This window comes from Vipera berus, assembly GCF_964194415.1.
Source record: "Vipera berus genome assembly, chromosome: 1".
Taxonomy (NCBI): domain Eukaryota; kingdom Metazoa; phylum Chordata; class Lepidosauria; order Squamata; family Viperidae; genus Vipera; species Vipera berus.
The window spans coordinates 131,840,125-131,864,159 of record NC_138202.1 but is presented as its reverse complement, the minus strand read 5'-3'; the positions used below and the strand labels follow the sequence as shown (position 1 = coordinate 131,864,159).

General features: G+C 37.1%; 1 protein-coding gene across 1 annotated transcript in view; it reads left to right on the top strand.

Annotated features, from left to right (window-relative positions):
• Nucleotides 1–24,035, top strand: part of MYLK (myosin light chain kinase) — a 195,133-nt gene that overhangs the window by 77,622 nt on the left and 93,476 nt on the right. The window contains exons 7-11 of the mRNA XM_081315205.1: nucleotides 88–124; nucleotides 1,997–2,574; nucleotides 4,177–4,380; nucleotides 5,355–5,489; nucleotides 12,979–13,131. Coding sequence (XP_081171331.1) covers nucleotides 88–124; nucleotides 1,997–2,574; nucleotides 4,177–4,380; nucleotides 5,355–5,489; nucleotides 12,979–13,131 — 1,107 coding nt within the window. The remainder of the gene's footprint in view (nucleotides 1–87; nucleotides 125–1,996; nucleotides 2,575–4,176; nucleotides 4,381–5,354; nucleotides 5,490–12,978; nucleotides 13,132–24,035) is intronic.

The window sequence follows — 24,035 nt, the reverse complement described above, 5'->3', positions numbered from 1 at the left end:
AGTATCATTCTTCTATCTTAAAGCAAACTGCAACTTGTACTTCAGCTTGAAATGTTAAATTTTATTTTTAATCTTTTGTCATTTCAGGTTCTCTAAAAAAGGATGCATATTCTCAACCTCTTTGGTATGTATTCTCCATTCCTTCCTCTTTTATCTTGGTTTTTACCTTTTGAAAACAAATACAGATAACCAATGCTATGTTATTACTTATTATTGTTTAAGCCTTCAGCTTACCTGCTGTATGAAAATAAGTTATTTATGTCATTGAATATTTAATATCCAAACATGACATATGGTTGTAGAGGGGCTCCTGTAATAGAGTATTTCAGCTTTTGCATGGGTGGGGACTATGTAATTAGTAGAGCTAAAAAGGCATGTATAGGATTACATCACTTTCAGATGGTGAGCACCAATATCATAGTCCCAAGGGGAAAAAAATAAAGTTAGCAATAATCAAAAAATAGAAAAGGAGCCAATCTATTAAGATCTCTACTGGAAAAACTGAGATCTTATGATTTAGTTGACTTCTGAGATTTTGGTTCTTTTTTAAATCTTTTAAACTTTGCAGTGAGGGAGCTGATGCCAATGGTGAACCATCTGGCCATGCATTTGGAATAGAGCTACATGCATGGTTCAGAAGTAGTACTTCAGACCTAAAAAGGCACACCACTTCTCTGATCCTCCTCAGAGCTTTCTTGGAAGCCTGAAAAAAGCCGCAGCTGCTTTAACAAATCATTAAAGCAGCAAAAAAAAGGACTTTGAAAGCACCAGCATTTTTCAAGCTTATCCAGATGTCTACTAGCTACACATTTTTAATGAATAGCAAAGTTTATAATGCTTGTTCCTAGTTATTTTTTACATATGCACAGTTCAAATTTGAAAGCAGAATGAATAGGTGAAATTGAGTAAAATGTGTCTGGATATGATGGATCTGAATTGTATAAGACATTACTTGCTTGAAGTAGAATACCTGAGGTCCTATTCCCTGACTATGTATTAGAGAAGTGGAAGGAATGTTAACAGTGACTCTTTGAGAGGGCTAGACGCAGCTCCCAACTGTGGCTGATGAAATAGTGATGAGTGGCTATCTAAGGGGTCTTGGACAAGGTGATCTTGAAGCACTTACTTTTTTTTTAAATCCCATTTATATCCCGCCCTTCTCCGAAGACTCAGGGCAGCTTACAATCTAAAGAAATCAATGTGCTTAGCAATAGCCTTCATTCTATGTATATGCCTGCTTATTAGGGCTTCCCTCCCCCCAAGCAGCATTATTACAAAGTCAGCTTATTGCCCCCAACAGTCTGGGTCCTCATTTTACCTACCTTGGAAGGATGGAAGGCTGAGTCAACCTTGAGCCTGGTGGGACTCGAACCTGCACTAATTGCAGGCAGCTGGTGTTACTTAAGGAGGCATTAGCCCACTGCTCCACCAAGGCTCTTTTAAAATTTGAAGTGACTCTGCCATTGAATAAATGGCACAGGATGACCTTAAAATATCTGTGATATCTTTGCCGTCCTATCTGAAGCTTTAGGGAACACAGGTCAGTAAAGAAAAAAAAAATTACAAGAACAGCTCTACCTGAGTAGGCAAAAAAGCGTGGTATACTGCTGTAGAGGTTTTCTGCTCCTATTTCTTAAAAAAAAAACCCACTAAACTTATAATGAACTGAACGTTTCATGCCTTTTTTCTGAAATTCCTTTTACTGAAGATGCTGAATAATAAATGTGGAATTTTTATTTGGTTTGCCTCGTAATATATACATTGGCCTTATAAATGGTGGCTTGTCTCAACGTTCCCTGATCTTCTTGTTTATACTGAAGTAGCATGTCAAAATAAAAATCTGTTCCTTTTACATAAAATATTGTACACTTTTGATGGAACAGAAATTAAATAATCTGTCTAAACTCTACATTCAAACATTAAACAAGTGGTTTTTAAGAAGTAAATTTACTTTTACAAATTGTTCTCTTGGCTTAAGAAAATGTTTTCCCTTTAGCACATCAACAAAACCCAGTGCCTCTACCAAATCCACCATTATTACCAAAGCTATTGAAACCTCAGAGTTCAGAAAACCCACTAGCAATGGGGTAGTTAAAGACCTCAAATCTACCACCACAGAGGTTTCGCTAGAATCCAAAGAACGGGCATTGGTGAAGAGAGAAATTCAGCTTGCTCCACCCAAAGAAGCCAGAGAGAATCAATTGCAACAAATGAAGGAACCCAACAGAGAGCCAGCTAAAGAAGACAGGAAAAGCCAACAGGTTCTGCAAAAAACATCAAGCACTATAACTCTTCGCTCTGTGAAAATACAACCTGGACCAAAGGCAGAATTGAAGGCAGTTTCCTCTGAACAGGAAGCTAATGGAGAAAAAACAAAGCGATTGCTGGCAGCAGATTGGCAGGCCGCTTTTGCTACCAAGTCACATAATCTGACCTTTGAAGAATTGGAAAATCATGTTGCGTTAAAGAAGAGTGCAGCAGAAATAAAGATTCAGAGAATCCCTCCACAATTTGAGTGTCGTCCTCAAAGCCAGGAAGCATTAGAAGGAGAAGAGGTTACATTTAGATGCAGAGGTAAGAAAGCACTTGCTGATTCCTTTCTGGGATGTTTTTAAACATAAAATGGATGGCCATCTCATCAGGGGATATCAAAGGTGGTTTTTTGTTTATCATTGACGAGGCTTGAGATGTTTGCAGCCAGAGCTTTTACATAATGGGTTGGCCTCTTCCTTCCCTTAAGCATAGACAAATAACTACACTTACTGTAACTATAAGGTAAGTGCGATTAATTTCTACTGTACAGCATTACCACCTCCCATCATGAGGCTTTGTCTTCTGCAAAAAGTAGATGAAGTGCAAGAGGCATAGTACTCAGTCTGCCTAGAATGGTATGCAAGTTCAGCTCTGATGCCCAGCATATTGTCCCCTCTGGGGGAAACCCCTCTGGAAGAGCTGAAAAAAATATATGTTACAATCAGATCACACAGGTCAAAGTGGCTAGATGACACTCCCGCTTAAGGCTTTAGAATTTGATAATGAAATCCAAATGACATATTAGTAACACATGGGTATGTATGCAAAAGCACGAGGGAATGGAATAGACTGGATTGTGTTACTTTATGCTTCACAGGGAGAATCACGTGCATTACACCCTTTCCATGTTCTCTGTGTGGATGGCGCTTCCGAAAGTCCATTCTGCGCCTGAGCAACAAAAAATTAGCTACCAGTTCAGCTGAACTGGTGCGAACTGGCTGAATCCCACCACTGCTTATGACTGTTTTTCACAGTTACATCCTTTGCAGCATCCCCATGATCATGTGATCAAAAGGTCATAAAATGGGGCAAAACTCACTTAACAAATGTCTCAATTGTGATTATAATCCAAGGACTACCTGTATAGAAATCTAGGAGATTTAGCAGAGAGTTGGTTTAAAATAAATGTTATGTTGTCCTTGTTCTTTTACACGGAGGAACATTCAAAAATATCCTGCTACCACATGTTTGCTAGACAGAGATGGCAAATTCACAATAGGAAGATGTTTCAACTGTTTAGAACAATGAGTTCAATGTTTTTATATCATTAACTCTCTTAATTAAATTCAAGCACAGTCTAATGGATTTTGATGTTATATAACAATTTGTTTTAACTTTCAAAATTAAAAACTGAATAATAATGTGATATTGCTTTTTGGTTTACATTCATTTTTTAAAAAAAATCTGAAGGAAAATATGGAAAAAAATATTTCATTCTGCAGTACTGTCCTGTGGATCTAGTTAAATAAAATCTTTTTTAAGTCTGCTGATTAAAATCAATGGGATGAGCCAAGAAAATATTCTGCCTTATTTATTGTAAAAATTTTCAAATTCAACTTTCTCCAAACATGTCATATTATAGTTTTGCAACTACTGTAAGATTGTGACTATAAATTATGATTGTAAAATTTAATCTAGACAAGAAGAATTTTATTTTGGTCACTGGCCAATAAAAAATGAACAATACAAATCTAATCTTGATTTGTTGAAAAGTTGAGTAACTTTTTAGCAGTGTCAAAATTATGGTTACTCATTAAAAGGCGAAGCTAGGAATTGGTGGTAGCTAAGAAAGATACTGGGACATTGTGAAATTATAAATTTTAGAGCACCATCCCCATGCTTAATCCACCTGTAACGAACTAGTTTCAGGGAAACCCAAGGCAACTGTTGAATGGTTCAAAGAAGGAGCCCTTCTGGAAACAGGAGACAGCATCCTGATATATGAAGAAGATGGGGTCCATTGTTTATGCCTGAAAAAAACTCAGCCGGAAGACAGCGGATTTTACTCTTGCAAAGCTTTCAATCCTGGAGGCCAAGCTTCAACCAGGTGGCTATTAACAGTAAAAAGTAAGCATCTTTGTTATGTATTTAATGTTATACTGTTAAGTTATGAATACATGTTAAACCGTTTAAATCTGTGAGGTAAATACTGTTGACAGGAATACACGTGGCAGCTTTTGACAGCTGTCAAAAGCTGCCGCAGGCTACCGCGCATGCGCAGCAGCTGACAGCTCTCAGCTGTCAGCACAGCCGCCTACTGCGCAAGCGCAGCCGCCACGAGACTCCTAGCTGTCAAACCAAGCCGCCGCCGATTGGACCAGCTTTCCGGCGGGAGAAAGACGACAAGCGGATTGGACAGCCAGCCACCGGCTGGCTATAAAAGAGCGGAGCCACTGCCTGCCAGCTGTCCGGTACCTCAATAAAGTGTCAACCTGAGCCAGCTGTCTCCGCGTGGTCCTTGCCCTCGAGCTACTTCAATCTTTTAATTGCAAAGTATGCTTAGGTCCAGATACATAACAGTTTCTTCACCTGGAAAAAGGAAAAAAAGATATTGTCTTTCGTAGTATAAAACACATTAAATAATGCCAGTACTACATTCTTTTAGATGTGACTCTTCCCCAAGTTTTGGGCTAGGGTGGATATGAGGTTTCTTTGTGATGTGTTTTATGTCTGTTTCACTGGGATGACTGTCTTTCTTTTTTGTTGTCTGTTTCTGTGCTACTTCTTTGGTTTTCAATTTGTGTGCTGCCTAGATTCACCAAGAAGTAAGCCAATTTAGAAATATGAATGATAAATAATTTATAGATATCAATTTGCATTCTCGTTTTTAGAATGAATTCAGTTCATAGGAATTATTTCTGAAGTTCTTGACTAGGAGCAATTAAACTTTATTAATTTTGCTCACTAAGTTCCTGCCACATTAGTAAAACGTGTTTTTTTTCTTTAAGGATTAATTTTGTCATTGGTCTAAAATATCTTATTCTGAGACCATCTGTTACCACCGAGCTTCATTAACTGCCTCTTTTTGCTTTGATCTGTAGGGCCTAAAGTGAAGGAGGTACCTCCCTATTTTCTCCGGGTCTTGAAATCCTGCCACGTGAGTGAAGGGCAAGATTTTACCCTTCGGTGCTCAGTTGAGGGGATACCTGTTCCTCAGGTCATCTGGCTCCTGAACGGTAAGGTCACAATCAGAAAATTTGTCCCTGCACATGGGTTCCAAATTATCTAAATTTGTCCTCACATTTTACAAATGGACAATTGATTTCATTTTTATGTAGTGTATGATTTGGAACAGACAAGCAGAGAGGTTTGCAATCCTTCGTCTTTTGACAGGAACATGTAAAATGTGGGTTTATGTATCACGCTAACCCATGGTTGGCTAAATCACAATTTATTGAATAAACTGCAACCGGAGCAGTTTTTACTTCCTACTAAGCCATAAATGATTTATGGAAACCACAGTGTCTGGTTTCACCAACATTTTAACTAAAATAAAATTCGCCACATAATGGTTTCATCCCAGGCCACCGATTGATTTTGTATGCTCCTCTATGGTTTTCAGGTTCTGAGACTCACTTTGACCTGTCAATGAACTTAAGAACGGCTTTGAAGAATTCAGCAGAACAGATTAATTATCTTCATTACCTTAACATTCTCAGTTGCAAGGAGTCCTCATTCAACAACTTTCTTATTTGCAATTACAAAGCTGGTAAAAAACTAATTTTGCAATCAGTCCTCACATTTACAATCCTCCCGGGACTGTAAAGGAAAGCCGAAGTAAGCTCCTAAGCAAAGTCTGAGTTTTCACTGAGCAACGCTTTGCTTAACAACTGAGTTGCTAGTCCCAGTTCTGGTTGCTAAACCAGGACTACCTGTATCTTAATTTTTTCCTCTGTGAGAAGTCGGATCTACACGGGAGAAAAGACAGCAGCTGTGCTGGTCTTTAAAAGTTGTCCAGCAGGGAGCATTAGTGACAAGGCTGCATTTCATATTCTTGGTTACAAAGAATAGGCTTTGTTGCAGTAGAATATAGACTGCCAAGTGATAAGCTTACATTTTGAACAATGTATTAATTACCAACTGGATGAAGTTTGTGCTACATTTTTCTACTCTTCTCATTTTTTTCTGAAGGTCAAAAATGGTAATTTTTAAGCATTCAATATTCATGAGAGTGGGATTCTGTTGAAGTTAGGGAAACAGAATCCCCTTTCATGTATGATTCATCTTCAGGGTCTCTATGAATGAAAGTGAAAAATTAGGAACTACTTGTACTTGTTTTTCCACAGCCATTTGTTCAGCAGGAGTTTCTGCTAGAGGTTACCTGCATGTAACTCTTCATACACATTGCTTTTTTGCAGATAGGTAAAGGTAAAGGTGTCCCTGTGGTTTTACTCCACTAGTCATAGTTGGCTTTAGGAGGCAGTGCTAAAGTTATAGTCAACTTTAGAAGGTAGTGCTCATCTCCATTTCTTTAAACCATTGAGCCACCGCTGTCTGAAGACTTGTGGCCAGCATGACATCATTCTGCAGCACAAAGCATATGTTGAAACACAGAATATTGTTACCTTCCCACCTATTTATCTACTTGCATTTACATGCTTTTCAAACAGGAACAGAGGCAAATGATGGGAGTTCACTCTCACGTGGTGCTAGAACTTGAACTGCCATAGTATAGGCCAGGGGTAGGCAACCTTGGCTCTTTTATGACTCATGGACTTCAACTCCCAGAATTCCTGAGCCAGCCATGCTGAGGGGAAAGCGAGAGGTTTCCAAGCTGAGCCATGCTGGCTCAGGAATTCTGGGAGTTGAAGTCCATGAGCCATAAAAGAGCCAAGGTTGCCTACCCCTGGTATAGCCCTTCTCTGGCGTCTTTTAAGCCACTGGCAAACTGCGCCTACTAATTTATGCATATTAACTATGGCTTAGTTTTTTTGCTGTTACATAGTCAATTCTGGTTCTTGCTCTATTTTATAATAAAAACAAAGGGAATTGATTACTATATAAACTCTAGACTACAGTATAGATAATATAAATTATTGTACTTTATATGTTGCTTTATATTTATTATCATCAAAATGCATTTTTAAAATCTGATTTACAGATGCCAGGGATATATGGAATTCAGAGTTTAGAATGATTGGAGTAATACAGGTATTATATTGACTTACAACCACAATTGAGCCCAAAATTTCTATTGTTAAGTGAGATATTTGTTAAGTGAATTTTGCCCCATTTTATGACTTTTCTTGCCACAGTTGTTAAGTGAATCACTGCAGTCATTAAGTTAGCAACATGGTTGTTAAGTGAATCTGGCTTCCCCATTGACTTTCTTGTCAGAAAGTTGCAAAAGGTGATCACATGATCCCAGGACACTGTGACCATCATAAATATGAATCAATTGCCAAGTGTCTGAATTTTAATCACATGACCATGGGGATACTGCAACGGACATAAGTGTGAAAACTGGTCATAACGTGTCACTAAATGAACTGTTGTAAGTCAAAGACTACCTGTATTTAAAGCAATTAAACCCAATGTATTTCTTTGTCTGTGAACAACATATTAATAGTATTGCTGAAGAGGCTATATGGATTTCTATAAAAACTACAGATTTAAAACTATTCGTTGAGTGACATTCAAAATTACGGGTAGTCCTTGAGGTATGAACCTAATGGAGCCTGCCCTTGTAAGTCAAAAAATTCGTCAAATGAATCAGACTCAATTTTGCAAATTTTTAAAAACAAATTCATTAATCAAATCAAATGGATCGTTAAATGAACACAGATCTGACTTACTATTTCCTCCTATTTGTTAGGAGGAACTAACTCACTGCCTGAACTGAGAGAATTTCTCTGCTGTCGCCGGCTGTCCATCAGCTATTTTCGGTGCAGCCTTCAGCTCTGGAACTAAATTGCCTTCAAGCAGGCTGCAGAACTCTCCCATTTGCAACTGCTTTTTTTAAACCAATTGTTGCTAGTCTTTTTTTTTAAAAAAAACCCACTTTCCACTATTAGCTAAAGAGTTTCCAGCTAGGCACCCAGAGGGAGATGGGGGAAGAGTTTACAGAATTGTCATTTGCAACAGTAACAGAGATGGAAGGGACCTTGAGGCCATCTGGTCTAACCCACTGCTCTCACAAGAGAGTATTTCTGATAAATGCCTATCCAGTCTCTTGTTAAAAGCTTTCAGCGATGGGGCACCCACAACTCCTGGAGGCAATTTAAATTTAAAACCTACAAACTACAGTAATATATGCTAATCTTCAAAATAAAAGCAAGGAAACAACATTATAGAATGCTTTCTGCAGATGCTGGCTAGCATTTCTACAAGCAAACTTTATCTTTGCAAAGTACTGTACTTGCAGACATAATAGTTTGCAAAGAACGGTACCTAAAAAGAAGAGCAGTTTCTAACTATAGAGTAGCAAAAATATATTTTAAAATACTTACAGAAGCAATTCTAGCATCATCAGTTCTTGTTTGGCCATGTGACCAGGGACAAAAAAACAACAACACCCAACCCTGCCGACTTCAGGAAATTGCATTCATAACCCGAAAAGCACAGGCAAGTCACAGACTTAAAATGGTGGCCGTTTGCAGCAGTGATTGAATCCAGGTTACATGGCTACAGAGGCCTCTTTTTGGTTGCAATTTTGAATTTCTAATGTAAGTACCCTTTCTGAATAAATTCATTTTTGTGAAAACTCAGAAAATGAATGTTCGTACCTTGGGAATTACCTGTACAACAGCATTGAAAAAAGTGACCTATGACAATTTTTCACACTTATGACGATTACAGCATCCCCATAATCACATGATCAAAATTCAGATGCTTGGCAACTAACTCATATTTATGATGGCTGCAATATCCAACAGTATGCAAAGTCAGTGGGAAAGCCAGATACTTTACAACCATGTTACTAACTTAACAGCTGCAATGATTCACTTAACTGGCAAGAAAGAACGTAAAATGGGACAAAACTCATTATCTGCCTTGCTTAGCAACGGGAATTTGGGGCTCAATTATGGTCGTAAATCAAGGACAACCTGTATATGCTTCATTGCATCTCAGGTTTTTTTCATGCAATGTTAATGTGTCTTTTTAATGGCATATTCAGAATTGTGTTCATTCAAAAGATCTGGAGGAAAAGTCAAGATATTTTTTTCTAAATAAAAAAAACCCTTCAATCCATTTAGGGTTTTCGAACTTAAAATGCTGAACTTCAGTTCTAACCTAAGAGAAGATGGTTTTGCCTAATAAAAGTGTTAGGAATTTGTAATTATGAAGGGGACATAGTGTTTTATCTGCAAGGCATAAACATGTTACTTTCATTCCCAAGTTAAAGCACTCACAAATAACTTTCATCTCTCTCACTTCTAATCATGATGCAGAGCTGTTATACATCATTTGGTACTGGCTTGGTTTAGCTTATAAACTATAGCCAAATGCTGAGAATTCATGCAGCTTCTCACGAAGGACAATTTTATTTAAGAATCAAGTTGGGTAATTACACTATCCTTGTGAATTCAAACAATCTATTAACGTTCAGTAATTGATGATTACATTGCAGGAAAGAATAGTTGCCTATTACCCAGTAAAGGCGAGAATTGCATTCCTGATTCCTGATTGCTAATAGCCAACATTCTTAATGATGGTACATTACCTAAGTGGCAACTCAGGACAATACTGTGTTAAAATGATATTGTTCAGTCAGAAGGCTGTAGCTTGATGTTGGGAATTTACAATTTAGAATACTTCCATATTGGGTCAAACATGAATCCAGTGGTTTTCAAGCCTCAAATAACCTTGAGTTGCTTTTAAAGAAGATTCCATAGTACACAGATAGTACTTAACTATCTCTTTGAACTTATGCCAGGCAGTGTCTGTTAGACGTTCTAGTTTAGGAGACAAGATTAAAAGTATATAAGGTAATGGTATGCTAAATACCTGTACAGCTTTGAATTTTGTAAACAAAGACAGGATCCATGGCACCACAGAAGGAATAGACTTTAGTAGAGGCCTGTATATAATCAGAGAACCAATTTGGTGAAGTGGCTAAAGACATCAGGCAGGACATTCCGAGTTCTAGTCCTCCCTTACAGCTCGAAGCCATCTCAATGACTTTTGACCTTTCACTGTCTCTCAGCCATAGTAAGAAAGCAATGGCAAACCACTTCCAAAAATGCTGGCAAGAAAACCACTAGGCAGTTGCCAGAGGTCAAGAATGACTTGAAGGAACCAAAAAAAGGATAGTCAAACTCAAAGAAATATATAAGATTGCTAATGTAATCCTATATATTCAATTTTATTCAGTCACATATAGGAATTTTTAGATTATTTATTTACTTATTTAAATTATTTATGTAGTCCTCATCCCCACCCTACCCCCATCTTATGAAACAACCCTGGGTGGTTCACAACAACAGTAAAAAAAATCCACACCAAAATTATTGGCACTCCAACATACCACACATCCCCACTCACCCACCAACAACTTGACATCTCAAGAAACAATTTTACATCCCAGATTGACTTGTAAATGTTAAATGACTTGTGGTAGAAGCACCTTCCTTGTTCAAACTCTTTCAAAGTTATGTTGACATTGTACTTAAACTGATTTTTACATTATGTCCTTAGTTATGCTTATAATTCCATATACATTTTCAAATAATAAAAACAGCATGCAGCTCATGATAAACAATGTCAAGAATAATTTGTTAACCAAGTTGAGGGTTTATGGAAAGAAAGAATCATCCCTTAGTGTTTTCAGCTCAAGAAATTCCTTAGGAAAATTCTATCAAAGTAGTTAATGGAACTGGCTGAGATGGTGAAACTGACAACTTTGATCAAAGAAAAGATTTTTTTTTCCTACTTGGGGACCATTTTTGGACTTTTTGCTTGAAACTGAAAGGAAAATCTAATTTTAGGATTTGACAATTAGAACTATTCATGATTATAGAAATACTGTGTACTGTTGTCAATCTTAAAGTAAGAGGTTAATGTATTTTATATTTGTATCTGTAGCAAAGAAAGTCTGAAGTTATTCTTTTCCTACGCTCCCAATTTTGCCTTTTTTTAAATCCATCCTTCCTTCCTTCCTTCCTTCCTTCCTTCCTTCCTTCCTTCCTTCCTTCCTTCCTTCCTTCCTTCCTTCCTTCCTTCTGAAAATAGGCAGACGTATTATGCTCATTATCTAATGAATTGACTTTTCAAAGTTCCTGTGAAGCAAAGATGGCTCCCTACATGAAGGAAAGGGATTTTTTCCCCCAATTTTCAAATTAAATTACATTTTAATTGTATTAGCATATCATATCTATATCTGCTGAAATAAATGATTTCCAAAGTGATAAAAATTCATGAGATCATTATGTAAACAGCCAGCTATAAAATTATCCATCACTCAAGAGACCTGGCTCCCATCATATTACAGAAAGCCTATTAGAAAATCTGGTCTCTCCAAATATATATTGGTTATGAGAAGGTTTTTAAGATCCAATATACAAAATAAAGCATACAAGGGACTTGTAATCCTGTTGAAAATTGTCTATATTCATATTATTTTAAAGGTAAAAAAATTTACTTTCTCTAGATTAACTTAGACAAGTGGTATTCAACTAAAGCCAAAAACCTATCCCTCAATTTTTGCTGCTTTTTACTTTAGAAGTGTAGAATGTATCAAATTGATATTTGGTTTATTTGCTTTTCCATTCCAATATTAGTTCTTTTATTCCCCGGAATAGCATTGCTTCTCCTAAAATTACTATATGTGCCTATTTTAGGCTGTTGCTATCAATACAGCCATTACTAAATTCCCCATAGACTTAATCAAGGGCTTCAGTTAAACCTTAGCTGGCAATCACTCATAGCTGGCATTTTGAACTTTGTCTTGGACTTCAGAATCTTTTCTCCCTCTCTGGGCATCTATGCTGGGTAGAATATCTCTTTCACCATCATGCCATGTCTCTGTCTCTGTCTGTCTGTCTGTCTCTCTCTCTCTCTCTCTCTCTGCATACAGGCATCCATGCTGATTGATTCATCTTCAGTGATTCTGAATCATCCAGAAAATTGCTTGTCTTCAGTCTAAAATTACATATTTCCATTTTTTCTTATTAGCCTTGTTTTTGTCTTATTAGCCTTTTAATTTTTTGTCCTTGTTCTGTATCAGAGCCTTATCTGATTTTCCCATTTCTTTTTCCATCCTCAAGTTATCAGCTGCAAATATTGACAGTATGTCTGGGAGATTATAGTATGTGACAGATGGCAGACAGTGTTTAAATTCTCTGTTCTGTCACATTGGTTCTAAAGGGGAGGTAGCCATTTGCTAGAGTTCTGGTAATGTCATCCTTTTTTTCCACAATAAATTGTGTTGAAGAGACAATAAGAATCATTCTCAGAAAGAATCACTTTCAGTTTTAGGCAGTTGCCAAAGAGTCTGATCTATGTATAAAAACACTGTGCTTTTGTGTTTTAAAATCTAGTTATTAAGTGTCCATAATAATCTATTGCTGTAGCTGTTGTAAATGCTTTATCAAATGGTGAACGATTGTTCATAATACAGATTTAGTTTAAAACGGTCCATATTGAGGAAAATGTCTTCCATTACACTTGTGGGTGCAAACTGGGAACTTCAGCAAATTATTTTGTTTTTCCTTCTCTTTTCTGTAGATCAACCAATTCAGTATGCATGTTCTGACTTTGAAGATGGAATTGCAAAATTGACTGTTCAAGATGCGTTACCAGAGGATGACGGAGTATATACTTGTTTGGCAGAAAATCCTGCTGGAAGAGCTTCCTGCTGTGCTCAGGTTACTGTTAAAGGTAAGTAGGAAGGTAAATGCCCAGTTGATCTGTCCTTTGAGGACTGAACTGAAAACTTTAATTACTTTATTTTCTCTTTGTTGATGAGAATTATTTTATTGTGCCTTTTATTCAATAAAAATACAATCAGTGGTCATTGATGAACTGATCTTGTATCTTTGACAGATATATCTTCTTATGTCTTAATCTACTTATCCACTAAGAGGCATATTTGAGTTTGTGAGGAGTTTTATGCATCCTGCTGCCCATGTGTTTGACCTTTACTTAGTAGCATATCTTTCAATCGATTTGAAAAACATTAATGAGTTATGTTTCAGTAAATTATGGTAAAACACAGTTGTCTCCAATTGGAATTGTTTCCTTCTGTACTACTATTTTGGTTCCAGTACTGATTAATTCTACAGCCAACTTCCTCAGTCTGATGTCCTTCAGTTATTTTGAAACTGTAAATTTCCAAATATATATATATATAAAGGTAAAGGTTCCCCCACACATAAGTGCTAGTCATTTCCAACTCTAGGGGCCGGTGCTCATCTCTGTTTCAAAGCCGGTGCTCATCTGTTTCAAAGCTTGTCCGAGAACGTCTCCGTGGTCATGTGGCCGGCATGACTAGACACCAAAGGTGCACGGAACGCTGTTACCTTCCCACCGCAGTAGTCCCTATTTTTCTACTTGCATTTTGATGTGCTTCGAACTGCTAGGTTGGCAGAAGCTGGGACGAGTAACTCTGTTACGCGGCACTCGGGATTCGACCTGCCAAACTGCTGACTATCTGATTGACAAGCCAGCGTCCTAACCCACTGAGCCACCGCGTATACACACACACACACACACACACACACACACACACACACACACACACACATATATATATATATATATATATATATATATATATATATATATATATATATATATATATATATATATATATATATATATATATATATATATATATATATATATATATATATATATATATATATATATATATATATATATATATATATATATATGGATCTTTGGTCATTCGGGTTTTTCCCCACGTAGAATTTAAGGTGTAGGAGCAACGTTTCGACGGAATCCCATCCGTCATCCTCAGGCTTGTGGCTTCAGCTTCCTTCTTCTGGGAGAAGCATGTGGTAGTGGCTGTTTGTTCCTCTTTTTTAAACTGCCAGAGGGGGTGTGTTCTGTGGGTGGAGGTGTGCTCTGATTGGGTGGGGGATTAGATGTGTTCTGATTGGGTGGGAGTGTGTTTTGAATGGTGGGTGTGTTCTGATTGGGTGGGGGTGTGTTTTGAGTGGATGGGCTGGTCTCAGCTGCCAGCCTTAGACCTGAGCTGGTGAGTTGTGCTGCTTTTGTTCGGCTTCGTGTTTGTGGTGGTGCCATGTTTTTATAGTGGGTGTCAGTTTGCTTGTTGTGTGGTTTGGAGGGGTTTAAAGTGGCTGATGTTGCAGCTGTAGTTAGGTTTCTGTTTTGTGGTTGTGCGTCATTGAGTTTGGGTCTGGTATCCCATGCACCACCTGCCCCACCACATACATCGGACAGACCAACAGAAGAATAAGTGCACGCATTGAAGAGCACAAAAACTCACTCAGAAAGGGAGAACAAACTTCATCCCTGGTCCAACACTTTGAAGCCATAGGTCATGAAATTGATTTTAAAAAAACCAAAACTATCGCCAAAATCGAACATTTTAACAACAGAATAATCAGAGAAGCCATTGAGATAGAAAAACACCCCCACAGCATGAACAAACGAGATGATACCTCTCGGCTACCAGCCATTTGGAAACCCGCCTTGATTGACAGACGAGTCCCAACCACCAAGAATGATACCAGACCCAAACTCATGATAACATCACATGACATCACCACCACACAACCATTCAAAAAGCAAATCCGAACCCACAATGATAACGACGCACAACCACAAAACAGAAACCTAACTACAGCTGCAACATCAGCCACTTTAAACCCCTCCAAACCACACAACAAGCAAACTGACACCCACTATAAAAACATGGCACCACCACAAACACAAAGCCGAACAAAAGCAGCACAACTCACCAGCTCAGGTCTAAGGCTGGCAGCTGAGACCAGCCCATCCACTCAAAACACACCCCCACCCAATCAGAACACACCCACCATTCAAAACACACTCCCACCCAATCAGAACACAACTAATCCCCCACCCAATCAGAGCACACCTCCACCCACAGAACACACCCCCTCTGGCAGTTTAAAAAAGAGGAACAAACAGCCACTACCACATGCTTCTCCCAGAAGAAGGAAGCTGAAGCCACAAGCCTGAGGATGACGGATGGGATTCCGTCGAAACGTTGCTCCTACACCTTAAATTCTACGCGGGAAAAAACCCGAATGACCAAAGATCCACATACAAACACCCGCGAAAACCTCAGAAAACACACACACACACACACACATATATATATATATATATATGTGTGTGTGTGTGTGTGTGTATACACATACATACATACATACATACATACATACATACATATATATATATATATATATATGTGTGTAGATCTAGAGTCTACACATATATATATATATATATATATATATATATACATATATACATATATACATATACATATATATATACATACATACATATATATATATATATATATATATATATATATATATATATATATATATATATATATATGTGTGTAGATCTAGAGCAATATATATATTGCTCAAAAAATAAAGGGAACACAAGATAAGACATCCTACTATTAAATACAGTACATTGTGTTGTTTAAGTGTTCCCTTTATTTTTTTGATATACAGTATGTATATCAAATACATATACATATGTATATTGCAAAGACAGGAATAATTTGAGGAACCATGAATTGCCTCCAAATGAGAAGACTGCATTAATGAGCCCCTTCATTACTCTACTTTTAAAATTCCTATACTCTGTGGGTTGACACAGTAAGTTTTTTATTTCACATTTATCTTAATTTTCAAGCAACCTTTCACCCAGACTCAGTCTAGGCAGAAATCTGCTTAGCTTCAACAGTATTGCAAAGTAACATACTCTCAAACTATTTTAATAGTGATTCCAAGTATCCATTGCTGTTTTGAATGAATGTACTTTCCCTACATAGCTCCGGTGAAGAAACAGAACAAAACAGTGGACCATGAGTTTATTTTACCAAAATAATAAAAGAGTTATAGTATTTTGTTTAAAAAACATTTGCATGCATCTTTGCAAATTCTCTATGTTATTAATCTCGATCTGCAATTCTCAAAATACAGAAAATAGTTAGGAAATGTCATTAGGCAATCATTGCTATTTCTCCGTAGAGAAAACAAACTTTCATTTCTTTGGTGTGCTACTCCATGCTACTAAAAGTTATAGAACAACAAAAATACCTTCAACCCTCCAGTCTACCAACTACCTATTTAACTTGTTAATGATACAAAATAGCATGGATAAACAATTCAATGTCCTCTAGATAATTTTTTGATTTCAACTTGCATAAACCCTTTCATCAGCCATGCTGGCTGGGGCTGACAGGAATTGAAATCCAACAGTTCTGGAGAACACTAGGTTGTCTTCTCCTATCAAATACATTATAATGAAGCAAATAATTTCAAGAAAGTTACCTGGCACTAAATGGCTTTAAAGTGGACTCCCATACAACTCCAGAATTCCTTTTGAGCTTTTCCCTTAAAAATATATTATTGAAGAAAACAAGAAATATTGAACCCAACCAAGAGATTTTGACATTAACGGTCTCGTAAAAGGATTACTGTATATAAGCAGCTTGTAAAGCAAATGGAAAATTACATTTTAAAAAAGAGGGACAAGTGTGTCTTTATACATTCCACTGGATTATGTGATCAGATTTGAAAACTGAAAGCATATTACCAACCCAAAAGGAGATGTTCTGTCAACTGGATATAGAAGCATCTTGAATGTAGAACATACTCTGCTGCTGATTTGCTACTCCTGGGAATAAAGTCCTCCCTATATTACATGTCTGTTAAGCTTGCCTTCTAGAGAAGAAGGGGCTGTTGGTAAGGAGAAAAATAGTTCTCAGGAAGAGAAGTGAAGCTTCTCTTGAATCAAGAGGCTGTTCTCCTACAAGATAGGTTTGTAGTTGAAGATTGTTACCTGACCTCCAACTGCCATTGGATTTGCAGAGGTACCAGTGCAGTGCATCATATTTGTTAAGTACCAGCTGCAATCCTTTCTGTGTTGGTCAAATTTAGCAATGATTGCATACCATCTTTATTACTGCAGTGCAATTTATGTGGGGTTAGGCCTGGAAATTGCCATTAGGGGAAAATGCAGCAGCCAGGCTCCTTACTGAAGTACAGGGATCATGTGACACGTATACTAAAAGACCTGTACTAGCTGATTATTGACTCTTGGGCTCAATTTAAGATGATGGCATTGACCTTTAACACTGTAAATAGTTTTAGGGCCTTATTATCAGAAGGATTGCCTCTTCCACTAATCTTTCCATTACTTAGATTAGCAGGGGAGTCCCTTCTGAAGACCCCTCCCCTCAAGTTTTCTACTGTGTGGTTCCCCAGCTGTCAAGGTTAGTATCAGCTTGGCAGTAAATCTCAGATCTTCAGATATTTAAAACCTTATTCAGGATAGTGCAACTAGATTAAACTCTCTGTTGTGGTCAAGAATTATGCCGTATACATACAGATTTTTTGCCCTTTGCAGGTGTAAAGAAATCAGAGTCTTTATACATGTCTTTAATCCAAAGTATAGAGAGTAGGCTCTTTTGTTTTGCCTTTCTGAATTAATGGATGCCTTCATTTGGTGACATTGGGCAGTTCAGACAAGTTTAGATAATTGTCCTCCTGTCAAGAATCCAACAGATGGAACCAAATAAACCAGAACTCTGAGGCACAAGATTTCCTCTAAGAACATGTTTATTAGATACATGATGTCGGCACGGTTAAAAATAAAACCAAATCTAAAATCCCAACAAAGGTTCAGAGTCTCTCAAAGTAATAGTTCCCACCCTGCTATTTAGCCATAAGTCACGTTCACCAATAGAACTACTTGGTGGGCTTTCTGGCAGGACGTCCCTCCTCCTCCACTATGGTGTGGTAATGACCTTGGTTCCCATGGGATATATTCATGTTTAGACTAGCAAAAATACCTCCTTCCCCCTCTCCCTCTTGTGGCAACCTAGAACAACAAAGGTGGCTGCAGCCAAGTTCATTGTAGAATTGACACCTCCCTACCCTTACACAGGGTAAGGAATGTTCCTTTCACAGATCTGAACTGAATAGGAGATACTCATTTTTCAAAAGCCTACTAGCTGTATGAATGAAAAGGAAAAATGTGTTGGTCTCTATGCCTGAAACAAACACATTGAGGTTTAGTATTTGGCCATATTGTTCTAGGCAGATTGCAATCTAATACAGCGCAAACCTGAAACAGTTTGGTTATTCTGAGTTTTGACAGAAACAAGCTCCAGAGAAGCCTTGCAGGATGAGTAGGACATGGAGAATACACCTTGCTCTTCATCCCCTTTCTCTTCTGCATGACTTGTACACCAGCTGATCTTTCCAGGATCTTTCTTTCTCCCAGACCTGCTGTTTTTGAATTCAAACTTGGCAATTGTAGACAATTTGCCTGCCCCTCCTCCTGTTTTACTCTCATCTTCCTCTCTCTACCTCTCTTTAACCTTTTTTTCTCATGGCCTTGCATTTTTCTCCTTCCTTATTGCCCAACACTTCTGAACATGTTTCTTTCAAAGCTATGCCCCAAGCTGGCTATTCTATGCATGGAACATTTTGCATATCCCTAGAATTTATCTGCTGAACAAAAATGCAAAACCATGTGTATGTCATCTATACCAGAAGTCCCCAACCTTTTGGGCACCAGGGACCAGTTCCATGGAGAGAGGTTTTTCCACAGACCGGAGGGGGTGTAGATTTGCATGCTGCTTGCATCCTGCATATGGGGCTTCACTGGTTTGCGCAGACCGGTTTCTGGCATGCCGCAGATCAGTGCCGGTCTATGGATCGGGGGTTGGGGACCCCTGATCTATACTACATTTGCTATATGTATATTTTAAAGTGACTTGGAGCCCTGGATTTCTTCTTTTTAATATAAGAATAGCCTTGTTTGATCAGCTGAAAGCCAGGTTAGTCCAGCATTATCTACAACAGAGTTGGAAAGGACCTTGAAGGTTTTAGTTGAACCTCCTGCTCAGGCAGGAAACCCCATACCATTTCAGACTAGTGGTTGTCTGATCTCTTAAAAGTTGGAGCACCTACAACTTCTGGCACAAATCGTTCCCCTGATTAATTGTTCTCACAGTCAGGAAATGTCTCATTACTTCTAGATTGGTTCTTTCCTTGATTAGTTTCCATCCATTGCTGCTTCTTCTGCCTTCAGAGCTTTCGAGAATAGATTGGAATTCAAATATTGGAATACTGCTATCATGTCACTCCTAGCCCTTCTTTTCATTAAACTAGCTATGTCCAGTTCTTGCAACCGTTCTTCATATCTTTTAGCCTCCGACCCCTTGATCATCTTTATTGCTCTTCTCTGCACTTTTTCTAGAGTCTCAACCTCTTTTTTATATTGTGGCGACCAAAAGAGGATGCAATTTTCCAAATGTGGTCCTACCAAGGCATTATAAATTGGTATTAAAATTTCACATGATCTTGATTCTATCCTTCTGTTAATGCAGCCTAGGATTGCATTGGCTTTTTGGTAGCTGCAGCATATTTAAGTGATTGTCCACTAGGACTCCAAGCTCCCTCTAGCAGTTACCACTATTGAGCCAAGTTGTGTTGTGTTGTATTGTGTTCTATCCATTTTATTTTGCTTCACTTTACAGTTTACACTTAGTCTATTCAGGCAGCTATTCAGACAGGTTTCCCAGGGTGCATCTCTCTTCACTTTCTTAAATTCAATCACATTTGCCATTCAATCACATTCTCTAATCAGCCAGTTTAAAAATATTTTTCTGGAGCTTGTCACAATCCCCTTTTTTACCATCCAGAATAGTTCACAATCATCTGCAAACTTTGAGAACTCAGTCTAAGTTGGGATCATTTATGAACAACTTAAAAAGCACCAGCCCTAACATAGATGCTCAAAGTCTTCCACTTCATCTCTCTGTTCAGAAAATGTCCCACTTATTTCTATTTTTGATATCTTTTTGCTTTGCTTTTTTAGTCAATTAGTAGACCATAAAAAGACAACTTCTCTTTCCTCATGTCTCCTAAATTAACTCAAAAGTGTTTGATGAGAAACTTTATTAGTATCAAGCAGAAGTTTTATCTTCATCTTATAAATAACTGGATGATTTGTCATAGGGATTTCCCTATCTCCACCAAGATATTTTGGAATTCACCAGTTTTTACTAATGTGACATCCTATTATTTGCAATATTTTGCTTAGAGTACTTTGATTAATCTGTTCATTTAATTATTTGGTGAAAAGACAACCAGATGATAGCATATACCTAGACTTCCCTTCTCCCGCAAAGAAGGAGGGAGAAGGGAGGTATACAATAAAACATAAAAATATAAAACAATATACCTATAAATATTTAAAAGTTAGAGTTAAAATTTTAGATAGAAAATTTTCCTTGTGACAGAAATTTAATATCTTTATCTTTGTCTATGGATAATTCATATAACCTCCTTAGCATTAAATGTTTTTGTTAGATAGCTATAGTCCTCATAATCTGCTTATAACAGCCATTCATTGATCAGCAGGCTACCAGATTAGAGTCATCTAAAATCTTTTTAGAGCAGCTGCTCTGAACAGGTTATCTCAACCCAGAGATGCTGGCTGCAAAATACAATTTGGGGGTCCCAGGTAAGATTCTCTTCCAGTTAGTATAAAAGGGAATATGTTTATTTGTTGTGGCTATTTATTTATTTATATATAAAATTTATTTGCCACCCATCTTATATCCAAAAACTCTGGGTGGCTTTATTTGTTGTGGCTATAAATTTATAAATCATAAACATATCTCTTTATAGATAGTAATCATGCTAAAGCAAAGGTGATAGTAACACAGTAATTATTGGTTGGTAACTTTAAGCATAACTCTGCTTGATACATAAACTTCCAGGAGATGGATGAGTTGTTTTATCTAAATTATTAACTTATTTTAGAAAAATAATAACATTTCAACAGTCATGTATTATTTCATAACTTGGCATATTGATTTTAGTAGGTCTGCTTTATACAAATCAAGTTGGGTCCTGCCCATTAGTATGCAAATTGTTCTAATAGAACCAAAATTAACAGTAACACAAGGCTGTAACATCTATAAATATAGAACTGTTACCATAGCAACCCCATTTTATTGCATTGTTTAATCAATTTATATCTAAACTTTGAGGATGCTAAAGACAGGATAGATAATACTTTTGATGATTTAGAAAGTGGCTATACCAAATCACCAGTGATTTTTGCAGATATTTCTCCATTTCTGGAAACTATGTAAACTACTGATATTCTGAAAGGGTTTAATTTAGAAAAAAAATTAAGTGTGTCTGCTTCTTTAGATTTGTATGACTAAGGAATATAGAGGCATACTGTACATCCAGTATGAAAGCCATTATAATTTGACATCCTATAGATATGTTGGAGCTGAAACTCTTAGAATTATCAAGCAGCATAATCAAATTTGCAACTCAGCAATTTTAGAATGCTAGACTATGGAACAAAATTACAATACCATTATGTTATGGTTCATATAATTGCTCGCTCAACATTTATTAGGAGTTTTAGGACAAGCTCAGCACCATTTACAAACTACAAAAGTTTTCAAGACTTTTGGAGGGCAGACTAGCTATAAATATAGGTACAGATAAATAAAAACTATAGCCTTTCCGTATTACTATTCTTTAATTACTCCTTAAAATTGAAATTTTCCACTTCAAAATGCAATGTGTTCTTCACATGGTTCTTGCACATTATTTACAGCATTTCTAAGCCATGACTGAATATCCTTGGCAGCAGGTGGAATCAATCCACATGATAAGGAAGAGTGATGAGGTTGCCTTGTGTATAATAGCAATAGAATGCATAAGACACTTGTGATTAAGAGATGTCTTGGCCCTCCCCGCAGAACCCAAAATGAAGCCCTCAGGAGTTTTCCCTCCTAAAGTGTATGACTGTTTAGGATTGATGTTCACTCTGTATGTTTCTAAAGTATATTTCTAACATATCAGTATATATATTTAAAGCTGTGTTACACATTTGTATTTGCCATGAACATTTTTTTCTGATCATTAAAATAGAGTAGGAAAGTCTTTTCTATCTGGAAAAAAAGGAATTATGTTCCTGTCATGTGCCAATTGGTATAATCCTTTTCTGTACAGTTATGGTATTGTCTTGAATGTTTAATTTGTGGGATGTTTCATCCATTTACAACAGTGTGTATTTTCACTGTACTCATATTATCCACTAATGCTTTATTTCCTTCTTGAATTTTCAATATCATTTTCTTTTCTCTTTCCTTTCTCAATTTATATGCCATTCATTTCCCAGATTTATTTGCAAACTAAAAATTCTTCTGTTTCAAATATTTTAATTTTGTCTTTATGTCTATTAGCATAAATAATTATTGTTATAGAAGTTTAATTTGGTATATAATAGCTGCATCTGTCAATGACTTTTGCAAATCATTTTCTTTTTTTTTAATTTCATCCAAAATGATCTGCATTTTTTCTTGAGACTTCTTTTTTTAACTCTTGATTATGTTGAATTAAAATAACCTGTCATAAAAGCTTTACTGGCATCCCAAATGGTCTTTTAGTCCATTCCTTTATCTAACTTGCTACCAAAGAGTTCAGTTCAATTTTTTCTTTCATGGGAAATTCTAATAGGAATTGCCTTCAAAATGTTGTTGTTATTATTGTTGTTAGTTGCAAAGTCGTGTCCGACCCATTGCGACCCCATGGACAACTTTCCTCCAGGCCTTCCTGTCCACTACCATCTTAGAACACAGTCAAACTAAAGTCTTAGACTTTAAAAAAGCTAATTTCAATAAACTTAGAGAGAGCTTGGGAAGGATTCCATGGATGAGAATCCTCAAGGGGAAAACAACTCAAGAAGCTTGTGAAATTTTGAAAAGTGAGATAATAAAACCGCAGTCTAGCACAATACCAACAAAGAAGAAAAATAACAGCTCTCAAAAGAAACCAGCATGGCTGCATAAAGAGCTCTTTGATAAATTGAAAGATAAAAAGGACAGGTATTAAAAGTGGAAAGAGGGGCACATAACTAAGGCAGAATATCAGCAAATAGCCCGTGCCTGCAAAGATGAAGTAAGGAAAGCTAAGGATTAAAATGAACTAAGGCTTGCGACCAGGGTAAAAAACAAAAAAAAAGCTTCTTTCAACATGTAAAAAACAAGAAAAAAGTTAAGGAAATGATTGGTCCATTAGTGGGGGAAAGTGGCAAAGGGTGACAAGCAACAGGGAAGAAGCAGAACTATTTAACTCGGTTTTTTTGCATCTGTCTTTACACAAAGGGGAAAAACAGTCCAACCTATCAAAAACAGTGCCATAAAAATCAGAATAGAAACACAACTTAAGATAGGCAAGAAAATGGTAAGTGAGCACCTGTCCAGCCTAGACGAGTTCAAATCACCAGGACCAGATGGATTACACCCCAAGGTTCTCAAGGAACTGGCAGATGTGATCTCAGAACCACTGATACTGGAGCACTGGGGAACTACCAGAGGACTGGAAAAGAGCTGATGTAGTTCCCATCTTCAAAAAAGGGGGAAAAATAGATCTAGGAAACTACAGACCTATCAGCCTACCTCAATACCTGGAAAGATTCTGGAAAAGATAATCAAACAATGAATCAGCGAACACCTAGATGCAAACAAAGTCAACATGGGT